At 35.3% G+C, this 25785-nt stretch overlaps 1 protein-coding gene across 2 annotated transcripts in view; it reads right to left on the reverse strand.

Moving 5' to 3' along the window:
* PPP2R5A (protein phosphatase 2 regulatory subunit B'alpha) overlaps nucleotides 1-25785 on the reverse strand; it is a 141198-nt gene that overhangs the window by 56820 nt on the left and 58593 nt on the right. For both annotated transcript variants that reach the window (XM_077157738.1, XM_077157739.1), the window contains exons 2-3: nucleotides 16218-16414; nucleotides 14125-14226 (exon numbers count right to left, since the gene is read on the reverse strand). In XM_077157738.1, the coding sequence (XP_077013853.1) occupies nucleotides 14125-14226; nucleotides 16218-16414 (299 nt within the window). The remainder of the gene's footprint in view (nucleotides 1-14124; nucleotides 14227-16217; nucleotides 16415-25785) is intronic.

Below are 25785 nucleotides of genomic sequence, written 5' to 3' on the forward strand. Positions count from 1 at the left end.
ACAACTTTTCATAGTATCCTCTTATAATTCTTTTTATTTCTTTGGGGTCAGGAGTAATGTCCCTCTTTCATTTCTAATTGTAGTTATTTGCAACCTCTTTTTTTCTTTGTCAGTTTAGTTGAAGGTTTGTCAATTTTATTGATCTTTTCAAAGAACCCTCTTGTGGTTGTGGTGATTCTACTGTTTTGTTTTGCTCGTTATTTATTTATTTATTTTTTTGATCTCAACTAATCTTTATCATATCCTTCATTCTGTATGCTTTGGGTTTAGTTAGCTCTTTTTTTCTAGATCCTCCAGTTGTAAGGTTAAGTGTTTAATTTAAGATCTTTCTTCTTTTATAAGGCAATCATTTAGAGCAAAATTTTCTTTTTTCTTTGAAACTTTATTCTTTTATAATGTAATCATTACTGCCTTTGCTGTATCCAAGTTTAATATGCTGTGTTTTCATTTTCATCCTTTTCAAGATATTTCTTAATTTCCCCTGTAATTTTTTCTTTGACCCACTGGCTAAGAATGTGTCATTTCATTTCCACATATTTGTTGAATTTTATAATTCTCCCTCCATTATTTATTTCTAGCTTCATTCCATGTGGTTGGAGAAGATACATTGTATGGTTTCAATATTTTTTAATTTATTGAGACTTGTTTTGTGACCCAGCATATGGTCCATTCTGGAGAATGATCTATACACAGTAGAGAAGAATGTGTATTCTGTGGCTATTGGGGGAAGTACTCTTTTATATATGTCCCTTAGATCTAGTTGGTTTTTAATATTGTTCAAGTCTTCTATTTACTTATTGATCTTCTGTCTAGATGTTCTTTCCATCCATTATCAAAAGTGGTGTGTTGAAATCTCCTACTATTAATGTAGAACTGTCTATTGTTCCCTCAAATCTCTCAATATTTGCTTCATATATTTTCAGGCTCTGCCATTAAGTAAGAAAGCAAACTCGCTTGGTTACAAAGATTATGACATGCAGGGGGAGACAGTATTATGCTTTTGGGAGTGGAAATGGCAAAAATGCCTAGTATAAACTGCACATCTCTCTTTGTCAGCATCTTTACCAGGCCCAGATGGTATTTAAAATTTATTAGTATAGTACTTTTTAGCAACAAAATTGATGTGGCCTAATGAGGGGGTTATGCTGTCCACAACAGGCAAATGGCTAACTATGGAAAAATTACAGAATATAGTCAGAGAGTGAGAAATGAAACATGTAGCATAATTGAACACTTTTCTGGACATGTGATGAGCTGTTCACAGCTGGTATGAAGGACAAAATCCTCAAACCCACAGCTCTAGCCTAGTATGGAGAATCAGTAGCTCTTGTAAGCCCACTAGTTGGCCAGTGTGTTCACTGGGTAGTACAGGCAATAGCAGACTTGGGTAAGATGGAAAGAATACAGTCAAAAGGGGTAAGGAACATAATCAAAGAGTTCTCACTAGGGAAGGAGTAGAGGGTGATTGTATGTATAACCTGTAAACAATTATGGGCTGATTTATTTGCCTTAGGCATCCCAATAGCAAAAAACAAACAAACAAACAAAGAACAGATAAACCACCCAATGCTATATTATCTGGCAAAAGCTGCCTGAGGAAAAAAGATATCAGCCTCTGTCTACATCTAATCTGTGCCACTGTTTATCACTCCCACTGCACCACCTGAGGAAATTAAGTCTGATATAAGATGGTGATACCACCTACCCCTGAAGACCAGGGCTGGGGTCACAGGTGCTTACAAACAGAGGTGACAGCAGGCAATCAGAGGTCTCACATACAGCTAGTTATGCAACGGTCTCCAAAAAAACATTTGCACATTGTAGCCTTACTGAAACTAGAGGAGAATACACACATTCTATAGGAATCCCTGGGGATTTAATAGGCCGTTAAAGGTGATAGATGGGTATGGGAGAAAAGCCATATGAATAATGCAAACAATCCTAACATTTACAATATACTAACTTGAAAGTATATTGTATATATTCCTCCCATTCCTGAATATATATTAGGGGTAGATGCATTATAAAACCTAGACCTTAGTAGATATCACCTTGTTATCCAAGATGTAATGGAGAGACTGGAGGGAACTGCCTGAAAATGTAGAGCTGTGTTCCAGTAGCCATGTTTCTTGATGATGATTATATAATGATATAGCTTTCACAATGTGACTGTGTGATTGTGAAAACCTTGTGTCTGATGCTATTTTTATCTACCTTGTCAATAGATGAGTAGAACATATGGAATAAAAATAAATAATAGGTGGAACAAATGTTAAAATAAATTTAGTTTGAAATGCTAGTGATCAATGAAAGGGAGAGGTAAGGGGTATGGTACGTAAATTTTTTTTTTCTGTTTTCGTTTTATTTTTCTATTGTCTTTTTATTTCTTTTTCTGAATTGATGCAAATGTTCTGGGAAATGATCATGATGATGAATATGCAACTATGTGATGATATTGTGAATTGCTGAGTGTATGTGTAGAGCGGAATGAGCATGTGTTGGGAATGTTTGTGTTTCTTTCTTGTAATTTTTTTTTAATTAATAAAAAATTTAAAAAAAAAACCAAAAACAAAACCTAGACCTTATCACCACCACAGGAGAAGTCTGCCTTAGCACCACCATGGTGAAATCAATTATATGGAGTGCTGCTCTTTGATCCCCAGTGTACCTGCCCCCACCTGGGACAGTCTCCCAAACCAAACAATATTGCCTCCTGGGTGGACCTGCTGATATCATTGAAATAAAATGATCATATGGCCAGCACAGAGCCCATATGTGAAAAAACCCAATGGTAGTTAGAGAATGACAGTTGAAAATTAAATAATGTTGTTCCCGCTATTTATGCCACAATGCCAAATATTGCAATGCTCTTGATAACTTACTGGCCCAGTTAGGAGAATTCCATTATTATTAGACTTAGTGAATGCATTTTTCAGTATCCCACTAGCTGAAGATAGCCAAGATCAATTTGCATTTATGTGGAAGGTGACAGTGGACTTGCCACAAGGGTACCTATCTAGCCCCAGCATCAGCCATGGAATAGTGGCAGCTCATCTAGCAAGATGAGAAAGCCCACCAAATGTTGCTGTGTTTCACTATATTGACAATATTATGCTTCTTTCTAATAGTATTACATTTCTAGAAATGGCAGCCCCTATCATTACAATGCCTTTCAACAAGCCAAAAATGGTCCACAAACGCTGCCAAGATCCAGGGGCCTGGACAGTCTGTAAAATTTCTAAGGATAGTTTGACTGGGTAAGACAAAGGTCATTCCAGCTGCAATCATAGATAAAGAACAAATGCGTCCAACCCCCTGCGTTGTAAAGGAACTATAAACCTGAACAGGCTTATTAAATTACTGTAGACATCCCACCTAGCTCAAATAGTTTGACCATTACATAAATTGATAAAAAATAAGGGGGCTGTGCTGGTTTGAAAGTATGTATGTACCCTAGAAAAGCCATGTTTAATCTTAATCCCATTTTGTAAACACAGCCACTCCTTCTAATCGCTATTCAGCACTGTATGTTTGAAACTGTAATTAAGTCATCTCCCTGGAGATGTGATTCAATCAAGAGTTGTTGTTAAGCTGGATTAGGTGACAACATGTCTCCACTCATTTGGGTAGGTCTTGATTAGTTTCTTAAGTCCTATAAGAGGAAACATTTTGGAGAATGAGAGATTCAGAGACAGCAGAGAATGCTGTAGCACCACATAGCAGAGAGTCCACTAGATAGAGCTTTGGAGATGAAGAAGGAAAATACCTCCCGGGGAGTTTCATGAAACAGGAAGCCAGAAGAGAAAGCTGGTAGATGATGCCGTGCTTGCCATGTGCCCTTCCAGCTAGACAGAAACCATGAATGTGTTCACCATGTGCCTTCTCACTTGAGAGAGAGAGACCCTGAACTTCATCGGCCTTCTTGAACCATGGTATCTTTCCCTGGTTGCCTTAGATTGGACATTTCTATAGACTTGTTTCAACTGGGACATTTTCTCGGCCTTAGAACTGTAAACTAGCAACTTATTAAATTCCCGTTTTTAAAAGTCATTCCGTTTCTGGTATATTGCATTCTGGCAGCTAGCACACTAGAACAGGGGCTCACTGGTATTGGGACACTGAGACTAAACAAGCATTCCGACAAGCAAAAATAACCATTAAAAAGATCCAGTCTCTAAATACTTTAATGACAGGGAAAACTTGTAAACTGAATGTTATGAGATACCCAGAAGAGTTCAAGTGGGGTCTGTGGCAAAAACAAAATGGGAAGCGAGTACCACTTGGGTTCTGGTCCCAGCTATGGAAAGGAACAGACCAATGATACAATCCTATGAAAAACAACTGCTAGCAGGATATTTTGCTCTTACACAAACTGAACCTATAACAATGACTTTGCCAATAAAGTGTGAACATCTCTGCCAATAAGTGGATGGGAAAGGACACTTGTTTTCCACCTAAAAGTGCTTATGCACAGGCTAGCACACTACAAAAATGGCATGCTTATTTACAACAATGGAGTTCTCGCCATACTACCCTACTATCTGAAGAGTTTCATAAATTATTGGGGCCAGTTATGTACATAGAGAATCTGGACATCCCTACACCATCCATGCTAGTGACAGAGAAAATAACATCAATAATAGAAGGTGTAGGAGTCCCATCAGACCATACCAGGTATGCTGATGGTTCCCACAGGTGACAACCTCTCTGATGATGCAAAATAGCTGTTCAGGTAACTACAGACACCAAATGGATGCATGAAAGAGAATGTCAGAGCAGTCAATGGGCTGAGCCACAAGCCATGTGCATGGTTATTGTCCATGAGACTATGCCAATATCTACATGCAACAACAACTGGGCTGTGTATATGGTATGACTCTCTAGATGGGACAGTGGTAACAAGAAAATGGAACACAGCCAGTAAGGACATATGGGTAAAGCTCTGTAGGAAGAGATCTGGACTAGGGCACAAAACCCTGCTACCAAAATAATCTGACATGTTCTAGCCCATACTTCACCCATGCTTGGGGAAACTTGGAAGCCAACACCTTAGTTAAAATCAGATAGGTTGATGAAAACCATAAAGCAGATTGGCTACACTGTAAATGGGGACATGAAGGTAATAAGACTGTATAGGAATTATGTAAAAGGTTACATCTCCTTTTGAAATATAGTGATGTGCTTACAGCCTGTGAGTCCTGTCCATCATTTGCTCAATTGGGGGGGACCCCTACCCCATAATACCACAGAGAATGTAGTACAGGCAGTGCTGGCAAATAAACTATACAGGACCCCTTCCTCTGCAGATGGACAAAACTACGCACTAATGTGTTGTATTACAGGGTTCTCTCAGAAAACAGAACCACATGAGAATTTTATAAAAGTATCTCATGCAACTGTGGGGATGCACAAGTCAAAATTATGTAAGGTAGGCTGCAAACTGACAACTCCAATGAAGGTTTTCGATGAATTCTCTAGGTGAAGTTGGCTGGCTGAAGTAAAGACAAAAGTTCTCTCTTCTGACTGCTGAAGCTGTCACCTCTCAACTGACCTCAAGTCTTCAACTGAATGGATTAAAATCAACTAATTGGATGAATCCATTGAGGAAGACACTCCCCTTAGTTGATTGCAGATGTACTCTGCCATAAATGCAATCAATTGACAGATGATTTAAGTCCACGAAATGTCCTTGCAGTAACAGTTAGGCCAGTGCTTGCTTGACTAGACTGAATGGTCATGACCTCCTGTCTCAGTTTGCTAATGCTGCTGAAATTCAATATACCGAGATGGACTGGCTTTTACAAAGGGGATTTATTAAATCAGAAATTTACAATTCTAAGGCCATAAATATGTCCAAATTAAGGCATCAACAAGAGGATATTTTCACTCAACAAAGGCTGATCACGTCCAGGGTTTCTGTCGCCTGGGAAGGAACAGGGTGAGGTCTGCTCCTTCTCTCCCCGCTACTGGTTTCAAACCACTTTCTCAGCTTCTGGCATTTCCTGGGGCATTTCCTTCTGTATCTCCAAGAATCTATGTCTAAGCTTTTCTCCAAAATGTTTCCTTTTTAAAGGACTCTAATAAGCTAATTAAGATCCACCTTGAATGGGCAGGGTTGCATTTCCATCTAATCAAAAAGTCACACCCACAACTGGATAGGTTGCATCTCCATGGAAAAAACATAATCAAAAGGTCCCATCCAAACAACAGGTCTGCCCCAACAAGACTGGATTAAGATGAAAAGAACATGGCTTTTCTGGGGTACATAACAGTTTCAAACCAGCACACCTGGTTAGTTCTTTCTAAACACCTTGTATTTTGTGTTAGGTTAATGTTTACGATCTTTATAACAGAAGGAAATGAATTTCTGAAATAGATAACTGAAGTGGCTGCAACCAGACTGACTGCTGGATATGGACAGCTGCCAACTTCTACCATAGATGGAATGCCTTGGACAGTATTGCCTTTTAACCAAACAGAATGGGGATTCTGAGTCTCTGACAGTCTCATGCTGATTGAAATTTAATATTAACTAACCTATTTTTAACTGCATACACACCATCCAAAACTAAAGCTATTCATACAATATAGAAATAAATTGAACACAAGCTGCTTCCCTTAAGGATACTCAAAATGGGATGGACTAAGATGGATCACAGCTGAACGCAACTTAGGCGAGATGGCACCCCTATACTTAGAGTGAGACAAAACTAAAAGTAACACTTTTACATTTAGGATGGACTTTCACGCAAGCATGCACTTGAACATTTATGTATATGATACACAGTACACAGTGCATAAAAACTATATCCATGGTGTTTACCCAGCCCTAGCCAGCGTATATGGGCATTAGGAAACCATCTATGGATAAATATTATCGTATCTTAGCCTGTGTAGGGCCTGATACTTGTCCTGGGCTTGTGCTAGCTCGTAGCTTTAGGGATTCTCCCATTTACAGGTATTCAAATACCCCTCTATTTCCTATGAAACACTTTCAGCCCCTCCTGGGTGCTCTATTGAATGGCTTAGTGCAGGTAATCCTTTGACCCAGGCTGTTTTGATTTAACTATTTTTTACACTGCCCTAGTTATCTGCCAACTGCTTCTTCCTGTAGGACAAGTTCTGGGAGGGCAAGCCAGAGACAAATTTCCTGGTTCACCTTTTAGACTTCCATTGGACATATTTGCACTTACATACAGGTACCCTAGTATGCACATGGGGGTTATTTTGTTCCCTTTGAAACAGGGCCAGGGACCCACAGTGGGAGCCGAGGCTGGCTTTATGCTACTCTGATGAGGGGGTGGGGAAGTGTAGCAGTGCCATGAACTTTGCGTTCTGTTCTTCAAGTACAACCTTTTAACAGTTTTTTAGAGTTTGAGGAAGATAGCTCTGCTAGTTTTTGCTAGTTGTTCAAAGATTTTATGGGGAAATGGTACCCTTGAGAATGCTAACATCTTGGTTGACCAGAAGCCCCACAAAGTCTTTTCATAATTTCTATGCATTAGAGAAATATAGATCCTGAATATTTCACAAAAATGGATTTATCCAATATGTGACCTTTTATTTTAGCAAAATGTTTGGCTTCCTTCACTTAGCAAAACGTTTTTGAGATTCAGCCACTTTATAGTAGGTATGGTTCTTCATCCTTTTTCATGGCTGAATAAATTTTATATTATATGGATATAACACATTTTTGTTTCTCCATTCATCTGTTGATGGTAATTTGTGCTGTTTTCACCTTTGGGCTGTTGTAAATAGTGATGATATTAACATTAGTGTAAAAGTTTTTGTTTGAACACCTATTTTCAATTTTGGAGGATACATACATAGAAATGGAATTGCTAGGTCATATGATAATTCCACTTTTTAACATTTAAGCTATTTAAATAAGCTTTTTTTTTTGTATGTCATATGGTGTTATTTCATTATTTTTCCATGCGAGTACCCTGTTATACCTGCACGAGTTATTGAATTTTTGTTTGTTTTTTGGGAAGTGCATGGACGAGGAATCAAACCCAGGTCTCCTGCAAGGCAGGTGAGAATTCTACCACTGAACTACCCCTTGCACCCCCTTTAAAAGAGCTTTTATTACTGATTTTGCAATGATCCTAGGGGGTGAATTGTCACACAATTGAATATGGGACAAGAAGCCTATCTTCTTATCTGTCTCAATCAAGAAGACATGTATAAGAGATCAACCTTCAGAATGGCACGGTGAGAACTTTGATTGACTTACTCACCCCTAGAAACAATGAAAAACAATTTGAGCTGGTAGAAGAAAGACTATGTGGGCATGAAGTCAATAGAGACTATTCAGTTTGAGTTACAGAAAGAAAAAAGAATGAAGAAAAATCAGCGGAAAGCCTCAGAGACATGTGGGACATAATCAAGTGTGTACCAAAAGGAGTACCAGAAGGAGAGGAGAAACAGAGTATGTGTTAGTTCGCAAGCTGTCGGAATGCACATATCAGAACTGGAATGGCTTTTATAAAGGGGAATTTAAGAAGTTACAAGTTTATAGTTCTAAGGAAGTGAAAGTGTCCAAATTAAGGCACCAACAAGAGGTTACCTTCATTCAAGAAAGGACGATGAGTCATAGCTACTCTGTCAGCTGAGTAGTTATGTGGCTGGCATCTGCTGGTCCCTTGCTCCTGGGCACTGTTGCTTTTAGCCTCTGTTCCTGTAGAGGCTCCTCACTTTACTTCTCCAGGGCTGGCTTTCATCTCTTGGTTTCTCTTGGCTCCAGGTTCTGGCTTACTTAACATCTCATGACTACATCTGTTGGGCTCCAAGCATCTCCATCTCAATTCTCCATTTGTCAGCGTCTGTATCAGCTCTGCTGTGAAATTTCTGTCAGCTCTGAGATGATTTCTGTCATTTCTCTAGGCTGTGTAGTTTCTGTTGTTTTTCCAAAATGTTTACCCATTTAAAGACTCTAGTAATATAATCAAGACACAAATAGAATGGGTGGAGTCACATCTCCATCTAATCAAAGGTCACACCCACAACTGGGTGTGTCACATATCTGTGGAGGTAATCAAACAAGTTCCCAATCTACAGTGTTGAATTAGGATTAAAAGAAACGGCTGCTCCCACAAGACTGGATCGGGATTAAAACATAGCTTTTCTGGCGTACATAACACTTTCAAACTGGTTCAGAGAGGAAGGGCAGAAAGAATATATGAAGAATTAACAGATGAAAACTTCTCAAAATTTTCTTTTTTTTTTTTTTTACATAGGCAGGCACCGGAAATCGAACCTGGGTCCTCGGGCATGGAGCCACAGTGGCCCACCCAAAACTTCTCAAATTTGATGGAAATATTAATTTACACAAGGATATCAGCCAAGAATTCTATATCTAGCAAAACTCTCTTTCAAAAATGAACTAGAAATAAGACATTCCCAAGTAAACAAAACTGAGAATTTGTCACTAGCAGACCTAACCAAAAGAATTACTAAGAGATTCCTTCAGGATGAAACAAAAAGATACTATACAGTAACTCAAATTCATAGGAAGAAATAAAGAACACTGGTAAAGGTAATTCTATTGGTAAATATAAAAGACAGTACAGGGGGTGCAAGAGTAGTTCACTGGTGGAATTCTCACCTGCCATGCAGGAGACCTGGGTTCAATTCCCGGTCTATGCACTTCCCCCAAAACAAAAAAACAAACAAGCAAAACAAACAAAAATTCAACAAATAGTGCTGAAATAATAGGATATTCACATGAAAAAAATAATTAAATGTGACCTCTCCATACAGCATACAAAAAAAAAGACAGTACAAACACATTTTTATTTATAACTCTTTTATTCTCCCATTATCATAAAACTGTGTTGATGGGCATATAATGTGTAAAAGTGTAATTTGTATATGACCATAACATCACAAAGGAGGAAGGAGGCTATGGAGGTATATTGGAGCAAAGGTTTTGAACACTATTAAAATTAAATTAGTATTAATACAAACTAGATCAAGTTAAAATGCTAATTGTAACCCCCCAGGGCAATCACTAAGGAAAGAACTAAAAAATATAATGTTAAAGAAACAACAATGCACTTAAAATGGTATCGCAGAAAAAATCTATTTAACACAAAAGGCAGTAACAGAAGATCAGAGTAACAAAAACAACATAAGATACATAGAAAACAAATAGTAAAATGGCAAGCATAAATGCTACCTTATCAATGGTTACACATTACATGTAAATGAATTAAACATTCCAATCAAAAGGCAGAGTTTGTCAAAATCAACTTTTAAAAAGACAACAACCCTGATTCAAGTCTGCACTGTTTACAAGGAACACATATTAGATTAAAAAAACAAAAAACAAAAACAAAATAGACTAAAAGTAATGTAACAGAAAAAATATACCATGCAAAAAGTAACCAAAAGAGAGCTAGGGCTGACTATATCATACAAAATCAACTTTAACACAAAAACTTTTACTAGATAAAGGACATGTTGTAATGATAAGAGGGCCGATCCATCAGGAAGATATAGTAATTATAAATACATACTGCACTAACAAGAGAATGCCAAAATATATGAAACAAAAACTGACCAAACTGAAAAGAGAAATAGACAATTCAACAACAGATGGAAACATCAGTACTTCACCTTCGATAATGGACAGAACAACTAAACAAAAGGTCGACAAAAAAACTGAAGACTTGAACAACACTATAAAGTACATGGAACTAACAGAATTCTATGGAACACTCCATCCAACAACATAACACACTTTCTTCTCAAGCTCAAATGGAACACTAGAATAGACTGTATGTTAGGCATTAAAGCAAGCTTCAATAAATGTAAAGGGTTTGAAATCATGCAAAGTATATTTACCAACCACAACAGAGTAAAACTAGAAATCAATAATAGAAGAAAATTTGGGAAAATCACAAACCTCTGGAAATTAAACACATTCCTAAAAAACACCAATGGTTCAAAGAAGAAATAAGAAAAGATATTTGAAAATAGTTTAAGATAAATGAAAACAAAAACACAACATACCAAAACTTACAGGAAGTATGTGGTCAAACCAAAATTTGTACACACATATTCATAGTGGCTCCATTCACAAGAACCAAACACTAAAAACAACACACACTATCCATTAACAGATGAATGGATAAACAAAATGTGGTGTACCCATACAATAGAATACTATTCAGGCACAAAAAGGAATGAAGAATAGATGCTATAAAAGGAAAAATCTTGAAAACATTATGCTAAGTGAAAGAAGCCAGACATAAAAGGCCACATACTACATGATTTCATTTATATGAAATAACCCATTCAGGCAAATCCATAGACACAGAAAGCAGACTAGTGTTTGCCAGGGGCTAGAAGAATGTGGGAGTGCGGAGGAAGTGCTTAATGGGTAAGAGGTCTCCATTTGGGGTAATGAAAATGTTCTGGAACTAGACAGTGATGGCTGCACAACATTGCAAATATACCTAATGCCACTGAATTGCATACTTTAAAATGTTTTAAACGGCAAATGTTAGCTAACCATATTTTACACCAACAACAAAATGGACAAGAGTAAAGCAGAGCTTGGAAGGAAATTTAGCTATAAATGCCTATATATTTTTAAAAAAGACATCTGAAATCATTACTCTAGTCTTCCACCTTATGAAATTAGAAAAAGAAGTGCCAACTAAACCCAAAGCAGAAGAAAGGGAATAGGAAATATGAGAGTGGAGATAAATGAAATAGAGAATTGAAAAATAAGAAAAATCACTGAAAAGAAAAGATAGTTCTTTGAAAAGATCAACACAACTGACAAACATTTAGGCAGACTGACTACAAGAGTGGGAAGGCGGGAGAAAATTCAAGTTACTAAATGAAATTTACATGAATGAAAAAGGACCATCACTACCAATCTTAACAGAAATAAAAGGATGATAAGAGAACCCTATGAACAATAGTATACAACTTAGATAACTTAGATGAAACAAACAAATTCCCAGATAGACACAAACTACCAAAACTGACAGAAGATAACAGATAATTGAACAGGCCTGTAACAAACAGAGAGACTAAATTAGTAGCTGAAAAACTTCCCATAAAGAATAACCCAGGTCCAGATGGCTTCACTGGTAAATTCTACTGTACATTCAAAAGCATTAATAGCAATCCTTCACAAACTCTTTGAAAAAATGTAAGAGGAGGGAACACTTCCAAACCCATTCTATAAAATCAGTATTACCTGGATACCAAAACCAAGCAAGCACATCATAAGAAAAAAAAAAAACTGCATGACTACAGATGCAGAAGTCTTCAACAGCATACTAGCAAAGTGAATCCAGGAACTTATAAAGGCATTATATAACATGAACAAATGAGATTTATCCCAAGAATGCAAGATTGGTGTAACATCTGAAAATCAATCAATGTAATATACCATATTAACAAAGGACAAAAACCACATCATCTCAATAGATGAGAAAACCCACTTGACAAATCTAACACCCTTTCATGGTATAAACACTCAACAAAGAGTAGAAAGGAATTTCTTCACTACAATAAAAAATTTCTATTAAAAACTCATAGCTAACATCGTATTTAAATTGTAAAAGACTGAAACCTTTCCCTTTAAGATCCTATATTCGTCGATCAGAAGACTTATTAATGTTCAAATGGCAATACTCCTTAAACTGATCTATAGATTCAAAATGACTATCAAAATCCCAGCTTGCCTTTTTTTTCCCACAGAAATTGACAAGCTGATCCTGAAATTGATCAAAAATTTTAGGATTGATCAAGAAATGCAAGGGACCAAGACTAGCCAAAACAATCTCGAAAAAGGACAAAGCTAGAATACACATGATTCCTGATTTCAAAACTTACTATAAAGCTACAGTAATCAAGACCATAATAAAGGCAGAAGGACAGACATTGATCAGTGAAATAGAATGGAGAGTGTAGAAATAAACCCTCACATTAACAGTCAACTGATTTTTAACAAAGGGAAAAGATAATTCAATGGGGAGAGAATAGTTTTTTAACAAATGTTCCTGGGACAACGGATATCTACATGCAAAATAATGACTTTGGATCCTTGTCTAACAATATACACAAAAATACACTTTAAAAATGTAAAAGCTAAACTTATAAAACTCTTAGAAGAAAAGATGAGTAAATCTTCATTACCCTGGATTAGGCAGTGGATTTTTACATATGATACCTAAAGAACAAGTGACAAAAAAAAAAAAAAAGATAAATTGGACTTCATTGAATATAAATTGGACTTCATTGAAATTAAAAACTTTTTTGAGTATCAAAGGTCACTGTCAAGAAAATGAATAGCTACTTCTCAGAATAGGAGAAAATATTTGTAAATCATATGTCTGGCAAAAGAATTATATCCAGAATATATTTAAAAATCTTACAACTCAACAATAAAAGACAAAAAAATCCAGTTTGAAAATGAACAAAAGATTTGAATAGACATTCAAAAAAGAAGATACACCAATGTTAATAAGCACTGAAAATGCAAATTAAAACCACAATGATATAGCTAGAATTAAAGCTGCAAAAATGTTTAATATATGTAGTTTATTTTTAAAGTATTTATAAAAGTATACTTATATACCAATTTAGTTGTACCTTTCTTCTACTTTTTTTAACTTCCTATTGTAGTAACATATATACTACTCAAAATTTCCTGTTTATCACTTCCAAATATATAATTCATTAGTATTAATTATTTCACAATATTGTGCTACCAGCTATATAATATTTTGTATGCATTTATGTATAATATATGCATTATAATAATCACTGATTATCTCTGCATATTAGGATTTTTTTGAAATTTAAGGAATACATTTCTTTTTTAACCAGAAAAACTTAAGTAAAACAATATTTTTTTAAAATCTCCAAAAGAAAGTAGGTAATTCTCTTCTCAAAAAGGAAAAGGAAAGTCTAGGAAATGAAGCTTGTTCAAATAGGCCTCCTCAACACTTTTTTGGGGTGAGAAAATAATGTCATGAAGAAAACCTACTAAAAATCAAAGATTTTTAATATTCAGACAATAAAATCTAAGAGAGAGAACCATGATTTCAGCAGAATACCACAAATGTATAAATTATCAAAACAAATTATGTTTCATACTTGTATGTGAGGCCAAGAGGCCTCAAGTGTAGGTTCATCCTCTTCTGGATCAAAATCTGGGTTATCACTTGGAGGAAGAGTACGGAAGATATTAGCACTGATCTATAAAGAAAAATAAATTCAGTTTATCTTCTTGTTGTGCAACTGAATTCAACAACACAAAATGAACTAATTTTAAGATAACTTTAAGAAAAAAGTTAAGTTGTGGCTGTAAATTAGAACTTAGTTCAAAGCCTGTTAGTCTCTTCAAGATATGAAGAAAACAGGAGTTTGTTTCTCTCATTTCTCTATCAACAACTCTGACTTCCTCAGATCCCAAGACTACCTCAGGATTCCTCTTTCTAAAAAAAGGAAAGGAAATTTTAAGGAAAGAGGTAAGCTTTTACTTCTCTACTTATCCCTAATTTGATTTTTTTATTCTCTTCACAACTTGCCCATATTCTAATCCAGCCACTTACTTATCCTTGCAGCTCAAATGTTTGATAAAATATCTTCTTTCTTATACACATACACATACACTAAGGGGTAGGAGACAGGATAGAATATCTTCACTGCTGTTGTGGATACAGTTTATAATACTACATAATGATTTAATTTACTATTTAATCTACTCTGAGCCTCTCTCTTTTTAATATATTGACTTTCTGAAATTGGGATTGCATCTTGAGATTCTTCATTTTCAATGAAATATAATATTTATAATTTAATCTTTCATATTATCTATCTTGGTGCAAGACAACTATTAAATAATCTATTTCTCTAGTAAAGGATAGACAATTCTTCGAAGAAAGATGAAGAGACTGACAGACCAAATGACTAAGTAAAATATAAAATTACACTATTTAGAAGTTGGTTACTTGAAATAAATTATTGGAGGCTAGAGGTTCAGACAAGGGATATTTTAAGGAAAAAGCACGCTTAAAATTATAAAACTATTCTTACAGAGTGGCATCTATCACAGGCCAAATAACTTCTAATTCTCTATTACTAACTATAATCATAAAACTCAGAGGGTAGAGCCAATAAACATTCTGATGGACATCAATTTCACAAAAAGTGGCAGAAAGCCATAGATAGAATTTGAAAAAGGAAATATATCCCTTTAGTGGGCATAACTTGCCCTTGAAATCATACTTATTTTTGGTAGTAAAGAAAAAGATAAACTTGTAGCCACCAGCAAACATAACTATACAAGAATACAAAATAGCTTTAAAGGACTAAGGCTCCACTTTGAAATTTAATTATTCAAAGTTAAAACAAAACAAACTACCTTTTGACTTGGACAAAGAAATTGAACTTCAGGATTTATTACTGTATATCAAATTATAGAATAATTTGATTCATATTTGAGTACTTTCAATATCTAAGTGAACAACTTATAGAATACCTTCTCTAGGACTTTCAAAATTCCTAAGTACAAAGCATTTGAAATAAGTAACAGTGGGGAAATATTACTTTCCCAAAAAGAACCATTTTTTAAAATATATCAAACAAAGAACAAAAGAATAATAATATCAATATTCCATATTTATAACCTCAAACTGTCACTTCCTTTTTACTGTCTGTAGGAGTTAGATGTCCTCTCTATAATTAATCTTTTAAAAATTTTAAGCTTCTATTTTTGTTTTCAAAAAGCAAACAAAATTTTCTAAGTTTTCAACTTTGACAGGTTATCTAGTATGAAGTAGAGAAAGAAAACCCAATTAGTATGTTAAGGCCAAATTTAATTTTCCACGAGAGCTTTTCCACAGGTCTTCTCTTCCTCTTGTAAAAACTCTCTTTCTGTTACATTAAATCCCAGGACATTAATTATCTAAGAGTCTATGTAATCTCAAGTCTAAACTCTTTTTCCTAAACTCTAAATCTGCACTACTCAATATGGTAGCCACAGTCATTATCACTATCAAATTTCCAAACTATTTCTAATCATTGGAATATAAAGATAATCTTTCAAAGGGACAACTTTGAAAAATATTCTTTGGTGTACATTAATTATGTTAATTTATTAAAATTCAGTCTCATCAACTCATAATTATACCTCAGATGTTACTTGAATTTATATAAATCTGAGGAACATAACTCTAGAGGCTTACCATTTTTACTATATCAGAATACGCTGATTCAACAATTACACCACGATTAGTTGAAACATACTCAACCAATTCATTCAGTGTTGCTCTTTTAATTTCTTTGCTCTTCAAGTCTGAAAAAGAGTCCATGAAATCAAACAGTATACAGCACTGCTTCAACTTCTGACAGAAAAGTTCTTGTTGCTCATTTGAAGTGGCATCTATAAATAAAAATAGAGAAAACTTTGAAATAAACTACAAAAAGTTACATTTATATACTTATTATTTTCTGTAGTAGCTATTCACATACATAAAATAAAACCTGAATGGTCTTTTTCTTAAATCCTCTGAGGTTTCTCCTCTTAAAGTCAAAATGGTTATATTGATTAAATTTTGAATTAGTACATGATGTCTGCTTAATATTGATTCTTAGTTTGAAACACCAGAAAATGAATACCTCTGCTTTTTTGTAAATTTCTAATTAAGTTAAACTTATTAGAACGGATAAATACCATATACTAGAGAAGGTAGAGATTATTTGGGTTATAAGAATCCTTTTCAACTTATATCTGTAAAGATTATATCTTTATATACAACTTATATCTGTAAAGATACATAATCTAAAGATGTAATAAAGATACATTTATCTTTATAATCAATATAATTAAATTCCATTATGGTGATGGCATAGTGATTCGAATACATACCATATCTTTAGAGGCTAATTCAGTTCTAAACAGTTTTAAAATATTTTTAGCTTTTTTTTTCCGATGCTAAAAATAACACACACTCATACAATATTCCGATTCAGTACATGATGACCTTTTATTAATCAGTCCTATTCTCTCCCATCTTCTTCTTCCACCTTCTCAATGTTAAACCAGTCCTCTTTCTGTTCTCCAAAGGCCATACCTTTGTTTATATTTTCCTTACCTACAGTACTTTGCCATATTTCCTACCCTTTATTTACAAATCCTGCTCACTCTTTAAAGATAAACATAAATCCCACATTGTCTATAAAATTTCCCTTAAGTAGGTCAGGATACAATGAACACCTATAGTATTTCTCTGAACATCTACAGTACCATAATATAGTTACGTATGTATTATCTCTAGGGCAATATTTAATGAATGCTTCCTTTATCACCCACCAAAAGAGTTTAGATTCTTCAAGAGCAAGGATCATTCTTTTTTATTTCACTGATCAGAGTTTCCTTTTTTTCTTTTTTTACATCTAGCAAAGTATATAAAAGCAGTAGACAAATATTTATTTGATGCTTGAAATAATTCTATAAATTTGAAAAATAAAGATTATACTCTGAAAAATAGTTTGCTGAACAAGGAAAAGTTCAAAATTAGTGCTGGATATAAAAAATGGCATAAATAGTGAGTTGCTAAATCATAGTAATGTTTAAGAATTTATAACAATTACCATTTTTATCATCAAGGACCTACTCTGGTGGTAGATCTAAATGAATTAAATTGAGATAGTGATTGTGAAGGTAAATGCTTATATTTCAAAATGGGATATAAATGAAAGGCATTTTTTTTCGTTATAGAACAGGCCAATGGCCTGTAGGTAACATGTCAGGAGACGCAAAATGATTTTCAGGACTGGCAAATAGTACGTGTAGGAATATGTTACACATGAAAAAGGGAGTTTCTTTTTCCAGACACTTTGGTCTTTTCCAGAGAGAAATCAATGTTTGTTTTCATGATTCTCCACTCAGTAATGCATTTTTCAGACTAAAGATTTGAAATTGTTTTTATTTTTTTCTCCCCAGAACATCCTAGCATTATCTAATACTTGATTGGGATGGGTCACATCTAAATTCTCCCAAGTTAGAAATATTTAGAAAGCAGTTAACAGTTCAACTCCTTTGGCTCTGGGTTAATATAGAAGTTTACAATTCTCAGTAAGTTTTAGATATTAGGGACTAGAAAAGTCTTTCCCTAACCTTTCCTGTAAATACCTCACTATACATTTATTTAACTTCTATTGAGCAATCTGCTGTGCTACATAATAAAATACAATAATAATACTATTGCTAACAGTGCTTCCTTCATGCCAAATATAACTTTAAATGTCTATAAGTATCACTTTATTTAGCCCTCACAACAATCCTTTCAGGTAAGTTCTGAGAGTTAGAGATCATTTCCTGCCTCCAAAAGCTTAATTAAAACCACAATGAGAGGGAGGTATATCAGTAGCTCAGTGGCAGAATTCTTGCCTGCCATGCCAGACCCCGGGGTTCGTTTCCTGGAGCCTGCCCATGTACAAAAATAAATAAATAAAAGCACATTGGGCTGCGAAGACAAAACACAAAATATAAAAAGGTAATGCTAGAGCCAAGAGAGCAACACAGCCAGAGATCTTTGGATCTCTGCAGAAGGAGAACATCCTCAGGGAATTCTTATGAAAAAAGAAGCCAGGAGAGGAAGCTAGCAGCTGTCGCCATGTGCCTTTCCAGCTGATGGAGGTGTTCTGGACCCATCAGCCTTTCTCGAATCAAGGTATCTTTCCTTGGAGATTTTCAGGACTGGCAAATAGTAGGTGCAGGAATATGTCACACATGAAAAAGGGAGTTTTTTTTTCCAGGCACTTTGGTCTTTTCCAGAGAGAAATCAATGTTTGTTTTCATGATTCTCCACTCAGTAATGCATTTCTCAGACTAAAGATTTTCATGGCTTTAGAACTGTAAACATGCAACTTAATAAACTGCCTTTTAAAAGCCATTCCATTTTTAGTGTATTGCATTCTAGCAGCTTTTGCAAACTTAAACAGATTTTGGGACCAGAGAAGTGGGGTGCTGCTGTCTGTAGTTTGCAAATACCAAACATGTTGCAATAGCTTTTTAAATGCATAAGGGGGAGATTTTTGGAAAATTATGAAGATCTTGACAGAGAAGAGACTGTTGGTAGAGATGTGGACTCTGAAGATACCTCTGATAAGGCCTTAGAAATGATGTATGTGTTATTGCAAATTAGATGAAAAGTGATCCTTGTTTTAAAGTGGCACAAAATCTTGCAAAATTGTGTCCTGCTTGGATAAGTTGGAATTTAAAAGTGACAACTCAGGATACCTAGCTGAGAAATTTCCAAACTAAATGTGCAAAATGCAGTCTGGTTTCTCCTTGCAGCTTATAGTGAAATGTGACAGGAAAGAGATAAGCCAAGAACGAACTCTTGAGTATAAAGAAACAAGAAACTGATGATCTGGAAAAATCTGGGCTTCCAGACAGGGAGACCCCAGAGACTAGTGTCCATGTGAGGATTTAACCAAATGTGAAACCACCCAGCCATTTCAGAAAAAGCCTGGATTGGAGACAGAATTATCCAGGAAGGACTTGTGGAAAGTCCTACTGTCTGAAGGTTATGATCCCAGGTACTACACAGAAAACCAACAACAGTGTTGTAGGATCCGTATAAACAGAACCACTGCCAGTCTGGACTAAAAGGGACAGAAAAGGGAGAAATAATTTCAGAGGCAGAACCATAGAAGCTAAGGTCTGAAACCAAGAAACCTCAGGCCAGGAGAGCTTACCCACCCAAGTACTTAAAGAAGAAATGGACAAACTTATCCTAAAAGTCATATGAAAATGCAAGGGGCACTGAACAGTCAAAACAATTTTGAAAAAGAGCAAAGTTGGAGGGCTTATACTTCCTGATTTTAAAACTTATACAAAGCTATAATAATCAAGACAGTGTGATACTGACATAAAGACAAACATATAGATGAATGGAATAGAACTGAGAATCCAGAAATAAACCATACATTTATGGTCAATGATTTTGACAAGGGTGTCAAGATAAATGGGGGAAAGAATAGCTTTTTCAACAAATGGTGCAAGGATAACAATAATTCACATATGAAAGAATGAAGAAAACCAGTATATCATACCATTTACCAAATTAACACAAAATGAATCAAGGATCTAAAATGTAAGAATGAAAACTATAAAACCTTCAGAAAAAAACAGAGGAGTAAATCCGTTAAGACCTTTGTGATGGTTAGGTTCTGGTATCAACTTGGCCAAATGATTATACCCAGTTGTCTGGTCAAGTTACTGCAAAGAAATTTTTAAAAAATATTTTTATTGAAAAAACAACATACAACCATAAACATTCTTAACATACAAACTTGCATACATGGTGTATAATCAATGGCTCACAATATCATCACATAGTAGTATATTCATCACCATGATCATTTTTTAAAATTTATTAATTAAAAAAATAAACAAAATAAAACAACATACATAATCAGTAATTCACAATATCATCACTTGGTTGCATATTCATCATTTCTTAGAACATTTGCATTAATTCAGAAAAAGAAATAAAAAGACAATAGAAAAAAAAATAAAACGAACACAGGAAAGAAAAAAAAAGATTATACCTACCATACCCCTTACCCCTTGCTTTCATTGATCACTAACATTTAAACTAAATTTATTTTAGCATTTGTTCCCCTTATTATTTATTTTTATTCCATATGTTCTACTCCTTTGTTGACAAGGTAGATAAAAGGAGCATCAGACACAAGGTTTTCACAATCACACCGTCACATTGTGACAGCTGTCTCATTATTCAATCATCCTCAAGAAACATGGCTACTGGAACACAGCTCTACATTTTCAGGCAGTTCCCTCCAACCTGTCCATTACACCTTGAATAACAAGGTGAAATCTACTTGATGCATAAGAATAACCTCCAGGATAACCTCTCGACTCTGTTTGGAATCTCTCAGCCATTGATACTTTGCCTCATTTCCCATTTCCCCATTTGGACTAGAAGGTTTTCTCAATCCCTTGATGCTAAGTCTCAGCTCATTCTAGGGTTTTTCTCAATCCCTTGATACTGAGTCTCCATTCATTCCAAGATCTCTATCCCACGTTGCCAGGAAGGTCCACACCCCTGGGAGTCATGTCCCACGTAGAGAGGGGTAGGGTGGCGAGACTGCTCGTTGTGTTGGCTGGAGAGAGGGGCCACATCTGAGCAACAAAAGAGGCTGTCTTGGGGGTGACTCATAGGCCTAAATTTTAAGTAGACTTGAACTATCCTTTGTGGGGTTAAGTTTCATATGAACAAACCCAAGGACTGGGAGCTCTGCCAATAGCTTTGGTTATCCACACTCCTTGTGAGAATATCAAGAATTCAACTTGGGGAAGTTGAATTTCTCCCCATTCTCACCACTCCCCGAAGGGGGCTTTGCAGATACTTTCCCACTCACTGATCGAATCACTCTGGGATTCATCGGGGCATCACTCTGGACAAACCAGCAAAATCTCATGTCCTACCTGAGATTCCAAGTACTTATGGCATTCAATCAAACTATCTACATGTTATATTAGGAAATGCACTAGTCAAAATACAAATTTTGTAACAAATAAACATTTTTTGCTTTAGTCTCACACAGAAGGTGACATTTTAAAATATTAATTACCATCTATTTTCAGCACCTTGCAATAATGACATTCCTTTGTTCTTCCTCATGCAAAAACATTTTTAAAATTGTACCTTGTACATTTCACTATTATTATACACTCTAGGCATTCCTAGATTATACGATCTCAATCATAACATCTATCTTTCTTTCTGATTTCATTTATGTCCCCAGCCCTCCTCCCTTCATCATTCTCACATGCAGCTTTATTCAGTGTTTTAACTAATTATATTACAGTTAGGTAGTATTGTGCTGTCCATTTCTAAGTTTTTGTATCCATTCCTGTTGCACAGTCTGTATCCCTTCAGCTCCAATTACCCAATATCTTATCCTATTTCTATCTCCTGATGGTCTCTGTTATGAACAAAATATTCCAAGTTTATTCACTAATGTCAGTTCATATCAATGAGACCATACAGTATTTGTCCTTTAGTCTTTGGCTAGTTTCACTCAGCATAATATTCTCAAGGTCCATCCATGTTGTTAAATACTTCATAAGTTTATTCTGTCTTAAAGCTGCATAATATTCCATCGTATGTATATACCACAGTTTGTTAGCCACTCGTCTGTTGATGGACATTTTGGCTGTTTCCATCTCTTTGCAATTGTAAATAATGCTGCTATAAACATTGGTGTGCAAATGTTTGTTTGTGTCTTTACCCTTATGCCCTCTGGGTAGATACCTAGCAATGGTATTGCAGGGTCATATGGCAATTCAATATTCAGCTTTTTGAGGAACCGCCAAACTGCCTTCCACAGTGGTTGCACCATTTGACATTCCCACCAACAGTGAATAAGTGTGCCTCTTTCTCCACATCCTCTCCAGCACTTGTCATTTTCTGTTTTGTTGATAATGGCCATTCTGGTGGGTGTGAGATGATATCTCATTGTGGTTTTGATTTGCATTTCTCTAATGGCCAGGGACATTGAGGATCTCTTCATGTGCCTTTTGGCCATTTGTATTTCCTCTTCTGAGATGTGTCTGTTCAAGTTTTTTTCACATTTTGTAATTGGATTGGCTGTCTTTTTGTTGTTAGGTTGAACAATCTCTTTATAAATTCTGGATACTAGAACTTTATCTGATATGTCGTTTCCAAATATTGTCTCCCATTGTGTAGGCTGTCTTTTTACTTTCTTGATGAAGTTCTTGGATGCACAAAAGTGTTTAATTTTGAGGAGTTCCCATTTCTTTCTTTCTTTCTTCAGTGCTCTTGCTTTAGGTGTAATGTCTATAAAACTGCCTCCAATTATAAGATTTATAAGATATTTCCCTACCTTTTCCTCTAACTGTTTTATGGTCTTAGACCTGATGTTTAGATCTTTGATCCATTTTGAGTTAACTTTTGTTTAGGGTGTGAGATATGGGTCCTCTTTCATTCTTTTGCATATGGATATCCAGTTTTCTAGGCACCATTTATTGAAGAGACTGTTCCGTCCCAGGTGAGTTGGCGTGACTGCCTTATCAAAGATCAAATGTCCATAGATGGGAGGGTCTATATCTGAGCACTCTATTCGATTCCATTGGTCAATATATCTATCTTTATGCTAGTAAATAAAATGGGAACTCCTCAAAATTGACCACTGTGGCTTCATAATATGCCTTAAAGTCAGGCAGCATGAGACCTCCAGCTTTGTTTCTTTTCCTCAAGATACTTTTAGCAATTCGGGGCACCCTGCCCTTCCAGATAAATTTGCTTATTGGTTTTTCTATTTCTGAAAAGTAAGTTGTTGGGATTTTGATTGGTATTGCATTGAATCTGTAAATCAGTTTAGGTAGAATTGACATCTTAAATATAGTCTTCCAATCCATGAACACGGTAAGCCCTTCCATCTATTTAGGTCTTCTGTGATTCCTTTTAACAGTTTTTTGTAGTTTTCCTTGTAGTTTCTTTTGTCTCTTTAGTTAAATTTATTCCTAAGTATTTTATTCTTTTAGTTGCAATTGTAAATGGAATTCGTTTCTTGATTTCCCCCTCAGCTTGTTCACTACAGATTTTTGAATGTTGATCTTGTAACCTGCCCCTTTGCTGTACTCATTTATTAGCTCTAGTAGTTTTGCTGTGGATTTTTCAGGGTTTTTGACATATAGTATCATATCATCTGCAAACAGTGATAGTTTTACTTCTTCCTTTCCAATTTTGATGCCTTGTATTTCTTTTTCTTGTCTAATTGCTCTGGCTAGGACTTCCAACATGATGTTGAATAACAGTGGTAATAGTGGATATCTTTGTCTTGTTCCTGATCTTAGGGGGAAAGTTTTCAGTTTTTCCCCATTGAGGACGATATTAGCTGTGGGTTTTTCATATATTCCCTTTATCATTTTAAGGAAGTTCCCTTGTATTCCTATCCTTTGAGGTGTTTTCAACAGGAAAGGATGTTGAATCTTGTCAAATGCCTTCTCTGCATCAATTGAGATGATCATGTGATTTTTCTGCTTTGATTTGTTGATATGGTGTATTACATTAATTGATTTTCTTATGTTGAACCATCCTTGCATACCTGGGATGAATCCTACTTGGTCATGATGTATAATTCTTTTAATGTGTTGCAGGATTCGATTTGCTAGAATTTTGTTGAGGATTTTTGCATCTATATTCATTAGAGAGATTGGTCTGTAGTTTCCTTTTTTTGTAATATTTTTGCCTGGTTTTGCTATGAGGGTGATGTTGGCTTCATAGAATGAATCAGGTAGCTTTCCCTCCACTTCAATTTTTTTGAAGAGTTTGAGGAGAGTTGGTACTAATTCTTTCTGGAATGTTTGGTAGAATTCACATGTGAAGCCATCTGGTCCTAGACTTTTCTTTTTGGGTAGCTTTTTAATGACTGATTCAATTTCTTTACTTGTGATTGGTTTGTTGAGGTCATCTATTTCATCTTTAGTCAAAGTTGGTTGTTCATGCCTTTCTAGGAAGTTGTCCATTTCATCTACATTGTTGTATTTATTGGCATAAAGTTGTTCATAGTATCCTGTTATTACCTCCTTTATTTCTGTGAGGTCAGTGGTTATGTCTCCTCTTCCATTTCTGATCTTATTTATTTGTATCCTCCCTCTTCTTCTTTTTTTCAATCTTGCTAAGGGCCCATCAATCTTATTGATTTTCTCATTGAACCAACTTCTGGTTTTATTGAGTTTCTCAATTGTTTTCATGTTCTCAATTTCATTTATTTCTGCCCTAATCTTTGATATTTCTTTCCTTTTGCTTGCTTTGGGGTTAGTTTGCTGTTTTTTCTCCAGTTCTTCCAAGTGGACAGTTAATTCCTACATTTTTGCCCTTTCTTCTTTTTTGATATAGGCATTTAGGGCAATAAATTTCCCTCTTAGCACTGCCTTTGCTGCATCCCCTAAGTTTTCATATGCTGTGTTTTCATTTTCATTTGCCTCGAGATATTTACTGATTTCTCTTGTAATTTCTTCCTTGACCCACTGATTGTTTAAGAGTGTGCTGTTGAGCCTCCACATATTTGTGAATTTTCTGGCACTTTGCCTATTATTGATTTCCAACTTCATTCCCTTATGATCTGAGAAAGTGTTTTGTATGATTTCAATCTTTTTAAATTTGTTGAGACTTGCTTTGTGACCCAGCATATGGTCTATCTTTGAGAATGATTCATGAGCACTTGAGGAAAAGGTGTATCCTGCTGTTGTGGGGTGTAATGTCCTATAAATGTCTGTTAAGTCTAGCTCATTTATTGTAATATTCAAATTCTCTGTTTCTTTATTGATCCTCTGTCTAGATGTTCTGTCCATTGATGAGAGTGGGGAATTGAAGTCTCCAACTATTATGGTAGATGTGTCTATTTCCCTTTTCAATGTTTGCAGTGTTTCCCTCATGTATTTGGGGGCATTCTGGTTCGGTGTATAAATATTTATGATTGTTATGTCTTCATGTTGAATTGTTCCTTTTATTAGTAGATAGTATCCTTCTTTGTCTCTTTTAACTGTTTTACATTTGAAGGCTAATGTTGGATATTAGTATAGCTACTCCTGCTCTTTTCTGGTTGTTAATTTGCATGAAATATCTTTTCCCAATCTTTCACTTTCAACTTATGTTTATCTTTGGGTCTAAGATGTGTTTCTTGTAGACAGCATATAGAGGGATCCTGTTTTTTAATTCATTCTGCCAGTCTATGTCTTTTGATTGGGGA

Source organism: Tamandua tetradactyla, chromosome 4, assembly GCF_023851605.1.
Source record: "Tamandua tetradactyla isolate mTamTet1 chromosome 4, mTamTet1.pri, whole genome shotgun sequence".
Taxonomy (NCBI): domain Eukaryota; kingdom Metazoa; phylum Chordata; class Mammalia; order Pilosa; family Myrmecophagidae; genus Tamandua; species Tamandua tetradactyla.